This window comes from Cygnus olor, chromosome 7, assembly GCF_009769625.2.
Source record: "Cygnus olor isolate bCygOlo1 chromosome 7, bCygOlo1.pri.v2, whole genome shotgun sequence".
Classification (NCBI taxonomy): Eukaryota; Metazoa; Chordata; class Aves; order Anseriformes; family Anatidae; genus Cygnus; species Cygnus olor.
Genome location: NC_049175.1, coordinates 21,804,454 through 21,820,070, shown reverse-complemented (window position 1 = coordinate 21,820,070; position 15,617 = coordinate 21,804,454). Strand labels below are relative to the sequence as shown.

Here is a 15,617-nt window from a genome sequence, read left to right as displayed (position 1 = left end):
GACTTTAAGGAATTACTTTCTATTTGAAACAAAATTTGGTGAAACATCAAAAGTTACTGTATTTAAAGAAAGCCTACATTTGGGGCGCAATTTAACTTATTATTTTTGTAGAACATTAACTTGATTGTGGATCTTTTAAAATGGTTTGCTGTTTTTCCTCACACTACAATAATTCTAAAGAAGTTACAAACATCACTCAGATGACAGATTGAGTGTAGGGCTGAGGAAACGTACAGAAAGGAGGTTAGGAGAAAGAACTCACTCAGTAGCTCAGTGACCATACGTCTTTGCACAGCTTAAATGCCTCTTCTCCATTTCTTAATGAAAAGAGAGATTTTTTCTTAAGAAATGGAGAAGAGGCATTTAAGTTGTGCAAAGACGTATGGTCACTGAGCCAAGTTATTTCTATAAGTTAATAAGGGGAAAAAAAAAAAAAAAGAGATAGATAAAGGACAAGTTCTTGCAAAGCAAGGTACTGGGACCTGCCAAGTCAGTGATTTTCATTATGCTAATGTGTGAAAACACTTTCAGTAGTATGTTCAATTTTAGATATCCAGAAAGAAAAAAATATTTTACTAAATATTTAAATTGTTGTAGCTCTCACAAAACTTGCTAACTACTCATAGAATTGAGCCTACTATTAAACAGAGTACATGTCCATTTGTATAAATGTGTTTGTCACATTAAGGGAAGACCATATGCTAATTTATCCATGTGCAATGAGCAAACAAACATCTGACTCATTCTACCAAACTAGATAAAACTCATGCTCCAAACAGTAAGGGGAAACTATCATCATAATGTACTGACTAGATTCTTTTACTTTCCAGTGATGACCAGCAATAGGACCCAAGGGAATGGCATGAAGCTGCATGAGGGGAGGCTCAGGCTGGACATTAGAGAAGGTACTTCACCAGGAGGAAAGTTAGGCACTGGGACAGGCTCCCCAGGGCAGTGGTCATGGCACAGAGCCTGTCAGAGTTAAAGAAACATTGGGACACTGCTCTCAGACATGGTTTGATTTTTGTGTGGTCCCGTGTGGAGCCAGGAGTTGAACTTGATGGTCCTTATGGGTCCCTTCCAACTCAGGATATTCTATGATTCTATGATTTGTAATCACCATTTAGGTAAGGATCCCAGAAAGTGATGGTATAGAAAAACAGCAAGAACATTTAAAACCATTTAAAATAGTAGTTCCAGTAAGTTACTCTTGCCTACAAAGAACATATGCGATTCCAGGAGAATAAAATCATGCAGTATTCAGACATCTTTATAAAACATCTGAATGAGATCTTGAAAGTTGCAAACAAGAAAAACTGGAAACTGCCTGTCTGCTTTGGAGACGTTAAGCATCAGTTCTCAAATATAGCACATAATTTCTGAAAGGCCAAACGACATAGAGTTTTATGAAGTGCTATAATTAGAAGTGAGGTAATATTTAATTGTTATCATTTACATAATTAACCTCTCTTACAATTATGCCTTATTTTAAGATGGTGAGGAAAATGGAAGCTGCCAAGAAATTTGGATTAAGAGAAATTTTTCTTAGAGCAATAACTGGGGGATCTTGTGTACAGCTTCCCCCAAAAAATATGTTTAGGATTAGGATTGGAAGAAAGAGAAAGCGAGGAGCTACAGTTGTAGGGGGCTGGAAAGCAGCAGCTACCAAGAATCATGGCCTAGCAGTCTTTCTTTGAGACAACAATTGACGCTCCTTACCTACCACAGCCCTTGAAAATTAGAATTGGGATTAAGAAGAAGAGACTATGCAGCTGACTCAGAATGAGGTTGGAAAGGAACTGGTAACAGGGAGTGATGGCTGCCAGAAGACCTATCTAGCAGAAATGTTTCAACTCCCTAAAGGTTTTGTGACCTTGTCAATGGCTCAGCAAAAATATAAGGATTACGAAGGGGGAAACAAATAAATGTTGAGCTACACCTGGGAGCTGTGCTGGAAAAGGGCCTTCAAAGCATAGTGGGGGCTGCCCATAGATCTCGGATGGGATAATAAATATTTCCTCTGACCTAAGGCTAGGGAGTCCTGTCTCTGACTCTGTGGAAGAAAAACAGGGTAGAAAAAATGAGAGAGAAAACAGAGCTACATCGAAATGAGTCTGGAAAGTGATTTTCTGTACAGAGTGGGGATACCAAGACTAGCAAGAGACCTGTGCTGGGAAAAAAAAAAAAAAATCTTTCTTAGCAACAGCTAAGAGGCCTTGTCTATAGCTTCACAGGAAAATTAGGGTTAGGGTTGAGAAAGACAGAGAGAAATCAGAGCTGCAGATGTAATGTCTGGAAATGGGCTGGCGGAATTTCATCTTCTAGTCAAAGGGTAGGGAGACTTGGCTGCATCTAGCAAACAAATCAGGGTTAGGATTAAGATGGTCTATATTAAGGAAAATCAGCCAAGTTCTAGTATATTATTGAAATTCGAAGAAAAATGTTTCTACTTATAATTAGTAACCTATTTAAAAGATCAGAAATATTCAGATTTTGTATTTTGTAGGCAGGAAGAAGCTGGTTGACTTTGAAAGTGAGCTATGATCTTTGGAAAAGACAGAATGTTTCCTGCTCTAAATCTTTTACATATATTCTCTCTCTCTCGCTCGCTCCTTTTAAGTCTTTTCTGCATAACCTGAAACCCCTGTTACATGCCCAATATTTTCATTGGGCTCACCAGCTCGGAGGGGCCGTGGAACTCCTCCAACGAAGATAGTTTTTCTTGGGTCCAAAGGCTGAGATCCGTCCATCACAAAATCACTGTCACTTAGGTTCCAAGGTCGAATTTGCACCTGTAAAGAGTATTGAAGATTAGTTTTAGTAAAGGAATTTGACAACTCAATTTAAATTAAGAAATAATTGCCAAGTCTCTCTAATTAACAGCATAATTTTATTTTAGCAAAAGCGGTAAATCAGTGGCATAACCACCAAAACAATTCAAGGACATGGCTTATCTGTTTTTGAAAGAAGGTGGACAATTCATTTGTCACCTCTAGAGGCCACACTTGAGTTAAATTCTTCATCATATCAAACTCTCCTTTCTCATTAATTGCCTGCACCTAATTGTCATTTATAACAAGAAATCTGTGAAAGGACATACAGAATATTTTATCACTTGTATATAATTACAGGTGCAGTTTGGGCTTCACATTCAAGGATCCAGTAATTTTAAAGCACCGATAGAATGGGTAGAAGAGATGTAATTAATTTCTGTACTTGGATACAAAAAGGAGTTTATTTAAGAAGTGCAATAGCTCACTTCTGTTAAGCAGCAAACAACACAGCTGAGACGAAGTCTTCAGACTATACAGAAAGAAACTGCTCACAAGTCGTTTTGATAAAAATGTTCATTTGTCTGTTTATCAATCTTAGTGCGTAAGCATACTGACTGTGCTGTAATATTAGATTATTCATTTATCTGTGTAAGCTTTTAAATAGCATTTAAAAAGGCAGCATATTTTATCTAATTATATTTATCTGTAGTTTCCATCTATCTGTACGTATCTGTAGCCACAAAAAAAGAGTAGCATTAAAGAACTTTAGAGATGCAAACAATACAAACAGGTTACCATATGTTCTGCTGTAGCTGTCTGCATTACTTGTGTTTGCCCTGCAGTTTATATGTGGTAAATTAGACATACCTAAGTTATAAATTTCTTAGCTATTGCATGCAGAAAAAATAATAATTAAGAAACCTAATGGAGTACAGGGGATATTTGAAGCTATCTGGGTTTTAATGGAGGGGAATGGGAAAGGATGAGAAGAAGGAGGAGGAGGAGGAGAGCATGGTTAAGTTCTTCATTTCATTGTATAAGGCTTTCTTTTCTTTCCAATGATACAGAAAAAAAAAATGCTTAATCTAATTGCTTTATATCTAACATTGTAAAAGGATGCATACTCCTGTGAGATACCAGAAGTACCAAATATGAAAGTTAATTGAACATGGCATTTATCAGAAAGAAGCAAATGTTAAAACCACATTACACTGATAAAGAAAGTCAATTCAATGTAACATCAAGGACAGCAACAGGAAATGGACATGTCAATTAACTATAAGTATTTATTTATTTATTTATTTAAGTGAAAAGAGTAACAACAAATGGGTTAGCAGCCAGCGTAAGTGTCATGGCATAAGCTACTTACTGGTTTATCCTTGATTGTGGGACTTGACACACACAGGTAAAGTTTCCCATCTTCTTCCAGACAGGCATCTATGAGAGCTTGTACAGAGCTTTCTTCCTGGAACAGCAGAAAGGCATAACCTTGGAAAGGATAAGGGCGCAAGAAAAAAAGAACAGGTTAATTTATAAAGTATTTTTTAATCAATAAGGAAAATAAATCCCAAACATGAATAAAATATAAGAATTACAAGCAACTCTTAAAGCTCTTAGTTTATTTTCATAAATTTAAATTCACAAAATTATATCATACCCTCGTACAGTATTGATTTCAGAATGGAGAAGAGAATGCTTTCTGGGTACGACTATGTTAATTTGTTTAACTAATTATTTCAAGTGGAGAGAATATAGGTTGAGAGAATATAGGTTCTTATTATCCAACCACTATGTCTGAGCTATTTATATGGTGGTATCAGTGATTATGATCTTATAATGGAGACACTGAGTTTCTTGTTACTATCTAGAAAGAATAAATATTAGAAGTAAAAAAAATATATATAGCTAAGCAGATAAATAGACTTAAAGGCAGAAATGTTAACATATCATAAAATAATATGAATTACCCTTATTTAATTATACTTACAAAGTAAATGAGTAGAATATTTTATTTCTAAGCAAAATTCCTTAGAGTACATACTGTTAGGATGAAATTTTAAATCATTCACCTGGAACAAGTTTTAAGTTTTTATAAGTGGTTTAAAAAAATAAACATGCTGTTATTAACAGTGATACACTAAGTCAAAAGTTAACTTTAGCAGAGTACATCAAGAAGTAAGACAAACTTTGCAAAATAGAAAATAAACTTTAAAAGAACTGCTAATTTAAATTCTGAAGGAGCACAATGTTTCTATGCTCACACGCTTAACTCTATATGAAAAAAACACCTAAAATAAATAGGCATAAATGAAAAAGAATGGCACTTGCTCTGTTTTACTTGTTGTGTTTTATTAAAAGACCTGCTGTGTTATTTATATTTAAATACAACTGTTCAAAAGAAAGAAAAAAGTCGAATAAAAATTGCCCCAACTAATTCAGAATTTCAGGACTTCAATTTAGCCAGTAAAACTAAGTGTGTGTGGCATTCAGTGCTCTTCTCAATACAGCTGACAAGAAACCTTTCTTCGGTTTTGCTTAACGTTGTTAAATTTGAATAAAGATTTAACCTGAGTAGTCCATGTTTTTGCCACGTCAGAAGTGAACTAATACAGTACAAGCTACACTAAGCAAAGCCATCTGAAGACTGGTTGCTAGACTTGAATACAGCTGCCCATGTAAGAGGGCTTTCTATCAAGCATGCATTACTCTTTTGCTCCATAATCAGTTCAAGTCAGTTTTCTCACTGAATGTGAACGTGTTGGCTCTGACCTTTATAATTTTGCCCTTATACATCTTACAGGCTACTTCTGAGAAAATCTGCAGCAATTAGGGGCAGTTGGAGTTTAAGTAAGGACTGCCAGGCTTTCTCTGCCTAAGACTCTTTACACAAACTAAGCACCCATCAGTGGTATACCACATTTAAGTTATGCCAACTTGTAGGATAGCTTTACATAGTCTATTTGCTATTAAGTTGTGTCTTAGCCTAAGTTTTGCAGTAAGTATTGAGTGAATATTACTTGGCATGTCTTTTTAAATACATACTATGCAACTCTAGATTTATTAAATAAAATTAAAAAAAATAGTAAGACAGTTTTCCTCTGTAGAGGAAATCTACCAAATTACCTCTTACCCTACTCTATCTAGTCCTATGTGACTTCTCAAAGAATATTAAATTTTGTGCAGTTGGTTGTTTTAAAAGACAAAAAATACTGTGTTAACAACATAATTAGAGCCTAGGACATACCTAGAAAGACTGACTTACCCAAGAAAAAAAAAAAGTTTGATCAACACTCTTGCTAGCAAAAGTGGAACTTGCATACCTAGCACTGGAGTAGATTAAAGATACAGTCCAAATAAAAAGTGAAATACTTCTTAAGTAAAAGCATTGGTTTCCTCTCTGGGAGATGTAATTCTCTTAAAACAGTTCCCTAAAGCTATAAGCACACTTCAACATCTTAGTTTTAGACTTTATAAAACTACTTAAATTAACTAACAGAGTACAAAAATAATTCAGTTGCAACTGTTACCACTTACAGCTTCATTTTATTTTCCATCTATGCACTTGTTACATCTTCCTTACTCCATACCATTCTTTCTGATTAAATTTGATAATTAGAGCAAAAACTTTGTATAAATTATAGTTTCAGTACAGAAATTCAAGTTTCTTTTTCAGCCTTATAAAATGTCCCAGTCAGAAAACCAGACACGTAGAAAAGACTACCAGGGCATTACACCTCCAAAACCAACTGAGCACACTTCATAGTTCTACCCCAATCCCTGGTTTATATTTTATATAAGTGTCTTGTGAGACAAATTCACAGAAGATGCAGTACAGATCATTCTAGTACTATGAAATTCAAATAGTAAGACACGTACATTTATGTATATTTTGAAAGGATGTATAAAATATATTTAAAGCTTTATCTTCTGACGAGACCACAAGATTTGAACTCCAAAAAGCAGAATTTTTGTCTATTTCAGACTTTTATAAATCTCAAACCAGCAAAATCTCTGAATTTTGTTTAGCATAAAGTCAAAATCAAAATTGGGAAATTCTGGCTAATTACTTGGCAAAAATGCAGACAACAGCTTGGAAAGCTTCCTTCTTCTATGAAGTTTTTCCAGGTTTTTGTGGGTCATAGTAAGAGGTTACCTCTGTGGTAGTTGGAGTTGGCAGGCATTTTTGGGTACACTAAATGGTGTGATCATAATAATTATGAACCAGATAAAATTAGCTAAACTTCGGCTGCTAGATTACAGTCCAAGTTAGTATGAATTCATTTTTCTAACCTGAGGCTAGCACCAGCTGTGAGTTTTAGTTTAGTAAGTTAATACCTCCTCATTCTTCTGGACCTCTGTGACTGAAGCACATTTGCCTGTCTCTGGGGGCTCTCTGAAGTCAGACAGGTAAGTAGATTATGGCAGCAGTCTTCTGTTAATCTAGACAAGCAAGCAGGCTGGACCAGCAAAGTATACATGGTGCTCAGCATTACTTCAAAATGTGGTGATTGCACTTCTGTTCCCATTATTCAAGGACTTTTGATACTGAAGATTAACAAAGGTTACACTGACATGAAAAATAATTAAATAACAGAAGTTCAAATGATAAAGGAATCATGTAGAAGCTTATATGGACAAGAAAGATACTTAAAGCATAGTTGTTGGTTTTCTGTTGTTTTGTTCCACACCCCACCAACACCCCCAGTCAAAGAAAGGGAACTGATGAGTTTTGGTAGCATGCTGTAGCATGACTGCATGTTACAGACAAACCTTACCAGTGACCTATTCTCATCTGAGCAGGCACTCAAGCTTAAGGGCTCGGGGGCCTACTCCTAACTCAGATACCCACAAAGTAAAACAGGCGAGTTATTTGAAACCCCAGGAAATAGCAAGATACTTGACAACAGTAGAATATCCTATATACACAGATATATAGCTTCTTGGCAGAGCAGAAACAATCTAACTCCTTCTTTTGGCTATTGGTACAACATCATTGTAGTGCTGACAATACACATTGCACTTTGCAATCCACTGGAGAAAGACAACAGCATATTTTGCTATATGTCACTACAACTTCTAAAGGGGTACAGCAGAGAGAAGATGAAGAGAAGATTAATTTCCTTAGATTCTGAGGCACAGCCAACAAGCTCCTCATCCTTGAGCTCAAGGATTTGTTATTTTATGGAAAGCAGTACAAGACCTGAGCTGCTTTGTACATGTGCCATTCTGACATCTAAACAGCAACACAATTTCCATATGAAAGGATATTTTGTCCAGTTGGTCTAATTTCACTTAACCTTGCTGAGAACAAACAGGAAAATCTGGCATATGCACTGTGTCCCACAAGCTTGAAATAAGATTGTCATTTGAAATGCAAGTTATGCTTGAAACTACCATATGATGCTACTATAGTCTGGAAAATATATTTTTGCAAGCCTTGTCTAGGCTAGTAATGAATAATTATATACAAGGTCAAAGAGTATTTGAATATATATGCATGGCAGAGGTCTGCATAACATCTATCAATTTCTTATGTAATTGATCTCAAGTTCGTAATTTCCAAAATTCAGCCCGCTTGCAAAATAAGATATAGAAATAGTATTCAACATATTCACGTGTGTTCTCAGTTTTATAACACTGGTGTTGGGCAGTGAAACTAAGAATACAAAAAGGAGCACTTTCTCTTCTGTCTACATACTGCATAGCAAGCCAGAACAGACTTTGTGTAGTCACATGTATTTATCTCATATGCAGAATGGAATGACTACTTAAACTTTAAAAAAAGTTAAACTACCTTTGAAGCACACTTTCTTTCATTCTGTCTTTTAAAAGCTTTGACAGTGTCTTTTCTGATGTTTTATAGATTACAAGATTACAATAAAAAAAATCTACCATCCACCTAAGATCTCTTACATAATGTATTTCAATACATATCTACCTCACATTATTATATAAAAAAATAAGATGGACTTAAACTTGCAAAGAAAGTTAATATTCTAGTTTCACATCCGTGGGTTTATTTTTCTGTGGTTGAGATGGGTACCTCAAAAAAGTAGCTTTAATGGATGTAATTTTATCATGAAATATAAATAGCAATTTCTTCTCCCCCCCCCGGATTTTTAAAAATAGCTTTAAATTTAATTACATTTGTATTTACTAGAACTTTTAGAATAAATTTGTTTTAAAGTCCACAGTAAAGGAACATTTAGAAACAGTATGAACCAAATTATTAAATCAGTTAATATGACGACAAAGGGTCGTTGCTCAAAGTCACCATTCTTATCTTATCTTATCAGAAGGTGCTTTGAACATGAATAAAACATTTCTAAATCCAAAGATGAAAGAACTATTAAAAATGAAACTGATTTTTGAAAAATAAAAATCCAAGGTGTTGGAAAAAAACAAACAACACAGACTTTCTTCTAAACGTTGCAGTGACATGACCAGATTTTCAAGATGACATCAAAGGCTTTAAATACTTAAGAAACCTCAAAATAGAAAGGACCGTAATCTCACTTAGCTACTGCAGAAGAGTGAAATTATGTATTAGTCAGGGCTGCAAAGACTTCTTTTAGGCAGTCTAATTTTAAATGGAAGCATATGACACTGTCAGCTGATTCTTTTCTCTAAAAACCCAAAAGGTAAGAAATGTGAACAGTTTTGCATCTTACAACTAGACTCCTATTCATTTTTGTGTTTTTCATGAGTACTAGACTGAGTCTGAGTAATTTGATATGTAAGAAATTTGCCATATGCCACATTAAAGACAGGTTTTGGGGTAGGTTTTGTTTGCTTTTAATTAAAGGTATGTACTCCGTATCCTTAGTTCCACAGCTGTGAAATCCTGAATCTACATAGTAGTTAAATGAAGCATGCATAGCTAAATAAGAGATGATGAATGTCAAGAAAAGTCAAAGCAGCAAGCAGATCACATGGAAGAGTTGAAGAAATCTGAGGTTCTGGATCAGTAGCCTCTATGAAATGAACTACGTCTTCATAATCCCAGTTTTACTGTTAAATAGCCCACATCGCTGAGATTACCAACAGAATGGAAAGTAACACGTAACAATTACTACAAATGATCAAAACATACCACAAATAATAGAGAAATTAGTAACTTCCTACATTGTCACAAATATTTTGGGAGTTTTTCCCCACTTCTTCAATTTAAATTAAAAAACAAATGAGAACAACCACACACATGCACAAACAAAAAGAAAAACAATAACCAAAAAAAAAAAAACCACCACATCTATTTGCTCCACAAGGACAAACGTTGTTTTTGAGATGGGGACAGTTGCCCCAGTGTTTCTTCTTCACTTCACTGCTGAATGGAGACAATAGCATTCCAATAGTGCTGCAGTGAATATATATACAGCTAAAGACTTACAAAGTCCTTTCAACTCTAAAACAAACCAAACAGCAGAAAGGATTTGTTGATCATCACAACTTACAGACTTTCTCGGCTTACGGGTAAAAAAGAGTTAGTATTGAGATACCATCTCAGTCTGTCCTGTAGTAAAAATACTTCTCCCAAATTTACTGATGAAAACCATTGACATGCCACCCACCCCTCCACCCTTTCAAAAAAGCAAACAAAAAAACCTCCACTAGATTTGTGGAGAATATTCCACAAGAGTATTAAAACCTCTCTTACTGTCTGTCATTTTACTTCTACACTAGTATAAAACATTGCAACAGCAAATTTATAGGGTTGTCTCCTCTTTCAAAGGTCACAGCCATTTTAAAACTTCAGACTTCAGAAAGCAACATGATCCATAGCAGCTATAAATCAGAATTAAAGGGTATAAACACAAAGGCTATAACCTACAATTTGGTTTATCATAGTTATAATAGTAGTCGCATAAATTAATTATATGAAAAAGACTAAATTTTTGATGAGGCAAGAACTACCTCTGTGAAATTTACAGGGTCAGCAGCATGAAATAGGAAGCATTTGCATTCATAAACACCAAAAAAAGTACAACTAAATTCAGAATTGAATTTATCAATTTCAGTTTCCAAAGGCAATATTAAACCACGACTGCTCCGGACAAAGCAGTTCATTTTCATCTAATGGTTTTGGGTCTGCTGCTGCTGCTTCAACTCTGAACAGATGGCTGAAAACAGATCACTTTCAAGTTTGAGTGAAACCCCTGTTACTCTTGTTTGTCAATAAGCCAATTTCAAATTCCACTCTGAGCAACTTCAATACAGAAAAATTCTAGATAAATGCAAATCGGTAGTCTGCTTGATTTCAGCTTCCATTCCTTAGTGTCAGCATGAGGTAAAACTACGTTAATTGCATACAATTTCCAGGGGAGGAAAACAAAGGTCCCCAAATCTAGATTTTTTAGCTGAAGTCAGTTATTTTTAATTAGCGAAATTTGATACTGGATTTTACAACATTTTACCTTTTAAATTCAAAATAGAGTAGACAAAAAGGAAAGACTTAATACCCAACATCATTTAAATAGACCAAGAAACCAGCAAGATATTTCCGGGTGCGTATGATTCTAGCGCTCCTCTGTGCAGACAGTCGGATAGTCTGCACTTCACAGTAACTTTAAAACTGTCTAGAGAGGAACTCAGGCTGCAAAATATTTCTTAAGCCAGAATGCAGATGGTTGGCTCAACAGTTGTGAGGTGTAGGGAACCAGGAAAGGCAACTGTTCAAACTGACTATATGTTCTCCTTCCATTAAATTAAGGGATTTATTTAAAGACCAATACTCCAGGAGGATGTTGCTTAGACAAAATCTTAGAAAAGATGAGTGCTTCTGCTGTCTTCCAGGGTCACTCCACATTACTGATTCCAATCCCGTCAGAACAGCACTCTGAATTCTAGTTATTGTTCATCCAAAGGGCAAAAACATCATTACTGTTGAAGAATTTTGCTAACAATCTTTTTAAAATTAATACCACTGATCATCCATATCTGAAAACAATCCCTTCTGCTTCTTTTTGCACTTACACAAAACCAGCACCATTGTTTATACAGGAGGATAAATAACTAGGGAAATGAAAATACCTGCAAAACCATAATGGTTTTCATAATGAAAGATATATTATGCTTGAGCATTTGATAGGTTAAAGGCTTCATATATGGAATTTACTGCTAGAGTTTTCCTTTAATCTGCTATCCAGACAGTTTTAGCTGTGCTATCTACAAATAGTTTTAAAAAACCAAAGCTACAGATCCAGGGGAATGGTGTAGATGGACAACAAATGAGACTGCATACACAGTGTGTCAAAGAGAGCAACTAATCTGCAAAAAAAGTTTCAGACAGTTTAATTTCAGAGGTTATTTTAGATAATTTAAAACTTTTTTTTGGGGGGGGGGGGGCTGCTTATTTTTGTTTCATTTTTTACAGTTTAGCTAAATTAATTTTAAGAACACCTAAATTGCAATTACTTTGCATCTTACTTCTTTCCATAAAAGACATGCTGTCAGCAGTTTCCCTTAACAAAAGGTTTCTGTTGCTGACAACACAGCTTCAGCACTAGGCTTTTATTTCTCTTTGTTTTATTAGTAGTCAATTTGTCAATTTCTGCTTCAATGAATTGCTGGTTAATAACTGGTTTGAATGTTCACTTGCATGTGGATTGTTTTCAGGTTCTAGTTGCTCAAGTCTCGTCTCTGTTGGCCATACAGAAAAGATGCAGCTTGAAGACCTTAATGACAGAATGTGTTTCCAATTTTCAATTACTCACATTTGCAGAACAAATTTTCTCTCTTAAAATTTCTAGTTAGTGAAAGTATGCACTTTTCTGGGAGATAAGAGTGGTACATTTTACCAAAAAAAAAACAAAACACACCAAACAACACTGGATTTATTAAATCCTCTAAAATATTACCATTTTCACTTTATTAAATGAAAGATGCACCACCTCCATTGCTATGTAGAAGACTGATTGCACTGAGACAGCATTAGCCACATACATCATAGGTCCCAAAACCAGGAGGATTTCGTATGGTATAATATACGTAAAAGCTGCCAGGCACAGCAATGAGACATCTGAGACACACAACAGCTCTCATCTGCCCCTAGCTTTTGAAATCAGAGGGATAGAACAGAATCCCTCTGATGAATAAATAAAAATAGATAAATTAAATAGAGCTGAGACTTGATGGGGAAAAATATAGTACTTTATAAAAAAAGCAGAGTATCAGTAACATCTACTTGGTTTTAGAAGTTGTTGATGAGAATCAGAGAGACATTTAATGGCTTCCATTTGATAAAAGCAGCCTATTTCCTACAGATGAGGGACAAAACCCTTTTTCTGTACTTCGGTATGTTCAAATTTCAGGTAATGCTGTCAACTCCCTCACTCTTTTTGCTTCCTTAAAACTTTTTAGTGTCTTAGTCATTAGAGGTTTTTAAATAATGGCTAGAAAACAAAACAAAACACAAACACATTTTATCTTCTTTAAGGATCTAAAATTTTGTTGGATCTAGAACAATTTCCACAAAATCTATTCTTGGCAACCTGTACTTCTGTTCCAAAGTAGGATCAATGGTTATTTCTGGGAGACTTCAATTAAGAAGGGCTTTACTGACCTTTGCTTTAGATAAAAATAAAGGTTGTGTGTCAATGTCAGATGTCTCTCCTTTTCTAATGCAAGGCTTTGTGCATCCCTTGTTACGTCGTTAATAGGACAGGAGAGTTTGAAAACTGGGGTTCTGCACATACACTGACACGCAGCTGACACAGCAACAACATTTACAAAAGAAAATATTTGAAAAAAATAATAACTTTATACACACCAAGTATTACAACTGCACATGCTTTCTGCTTTGAAAACTATTCAGAGCAAGAAATGAAAATGCTGCTTTTTGAGCTTTTTTTTTTTTTTTTTTTTAGGAGAAAACATGCCTAATAAGAACACAAACTTGAGACTGAAACGGTGTTGTCACCTTCTATGGTAAATTCTTTGCTAATGTGATATAATGTTGAGCAACCTTTCGTTACTAGTGTTAAAGGAAAGAATAAGCAATACATTACTAGTAAAAAGATTAATTCCACACTCTTCCTTGTATTGTTCATAACCTATTGTCTACAATACATGGAAGTGACTGAGAACTCCCTTCAGTGATCTGTTTTCTTGGAAAGTAATTCCAATTGCATACTGAGTATTTGGTATGAATGTTTTAGCATTGTCACTGTCCTCTGGTAGCAGTATGCATCTACAGAAGCTGCACGATGTAACCAGATGACTCTGATGCATTATTTCTTTTTAAGAGTTTGAAAGGGAAGATACTTTACAAGTAGCGCTCATCTTTTTTTTTTTTTTTTAAACATTATTGGGCCTTTTATATTGACTTTCTTTAATAAAGACAGCTATAACAGGAAAAACAGTGTTTACAGTGACCAAGGAAAAAACAATCTAAAATATTTATCACTTCTGTCCAGACGTGCATATATGTACATTATCAGTGCATTCACTGTAAATGGAATTTACACACCTTCTCTTTCTCCTGCATTTTTCTTTCCAAGTTACTTTTTTGCACTAAGATATTTTGTACATTGTTTTTCTTGTAGAGTCCAAACTAATTGTTTTAAGGCTGAAGAACAGTGCTCTATGACTACCACCTGCCACGGACTGATCAGAAATTAAGAATTTAGCTAGATATCATGAACAGGCAAGTCATTCAAATTAAAATCACTAGCATTTTCTTTCATATTTGTGCTGTGAAGTGTCAACAGTCAAAAAACCATTTTTTTTTAGTCTGCTTAGGAGTCTTTTAGCCATTATCCAATGTAAAATTTCTGTATAAACAGTAGCTACATAGAATTATTTAATATACCAAATTTTAGCTTAAATATCCATTCACTGCTTAAACATATTTATCAGTAAGTCTCAATCAGAATTCATGTTTTTCTTCCCCACACAGACACTTCATAGTCACTAAAAATCCAGTGAGAATGTACCCATACCTCCTGAGTAAGCCACGCGATGTGTAAGCACATGTATTGAGTCACTTTGATATACACAGTGCAATATACATATATGCTTAATTAGTATACCGTATATCCCAGTAACATATTTTTAACTTCCACAAAAATGACAAAGAGATGCATACTCCTAAAAATGCATGACTCAGTGCTCTTAATTAAGAAATGTGGTGAAGGCAGTCATCAAGCTCTATGCGCTTCTGTTTCTCTCAACACAAAGCTTTCTTCTAAAGAGGATCTGCATATCTCCAGGTATAAGAGCAGAAAAGTTAACATTTTGAACTTTGCCCTGTCCCTGATTTGGAAGGCCCATGACTTATAAGACTCACCTTTAACTATTAGAAGGTAAATTCTTAAGGCACCTCCTTTCTTTTTGATGTCATATTTATGAACATTAAGATTTAAAGCCTGTGATCACAGCCAAGTGTAGCTCTTAATATTAGTTGCTCAATATATTTAAAAAAATCATCTCAGTATCAGTTACCTATATACCACCAGAAAAGTGAATACCCAAGAAAAAATCTAATAGTACAGAAATTATTCACAAAACCATAACTGAATGCATTCTTTAATATGAACTAGCTTTAAGATTTCCTATTTCTGTCCAAAAGAGATATCAGTAAACTTTTCCAAAATGCGTTTTTTTTTTTTTTGCCAATGTCAATTCTTCAGATCACTGTATCATTTAATCAAATGTTTGTCTATTTTCCACTTAGATTAAATATAGTGCTGACTTTAAATAAGTGAGAATTTCAAGAAGTTTTACTTCAGGTAACAGCTGCATAACAATGCAGGGGTAGGGGAAAACAGCAGGACTGCACACAGGTAAATCTCACTGACAAATCCTAGTCACTTACTTGGGCATCTGTCCAAATAAATTTGCTGC

General features: G+C 34.9%; 1 protein-coding gene and 1 long non-coding RNA gene across 14 annotated transcripts in view; one reads left to right on the top strand and one right to left on the bottom strand.

Annotated features, from left to right (window-relative positions):
- CPEB3 (cytoplasmic polyadenylation element binding protein 3) overlaps positions 1-15,617 on the bottom strand; it is an 89,656-nt gene that overhangs the window by 4,871 nt on the left and 69,168 nt on the right. For all 12 annotated transcript variants that reach the window (XM_040563825.1, XM_040563820.1, XM_040563821.1 and 9 more), the window contains 2 exons: positions 4,144-4,262; positions 2,678-2,792 (listed from right to left, as the gene is read on the bottom strand). In XM_040563825.1, coding sequence (XP_040419759.1) covers positions 2,678-2,792; positions 4,144-4,262 — 234 coding nt within the window. The remainder of the gene's footprint in view (positions 1-2,677; positions 2,793-4,143; positions 4,263-15,617) is intronic.
- Positions 1-15,617, top strand: part of LOC121073146 — a 54,946-nt gene that overhangs the window by 29,722 nt on the left and 9,607 nt on the right. The window contains exons 4-5 of one of the 2 annotated variants that reach the window (XR_005821525.1): positions 13,640-13,682; positions 14,671-14,736. This is a non-coding gene — a long non-coding RNA (uncharacterized LOC121073146). The remainder of the gene's footprint in view (positions 1-13,639; positions 13,683-14,670; positions 14,737-15,617) is intronic. The other variant, XR_005821524.1, reaches the window with a different exon arrangement.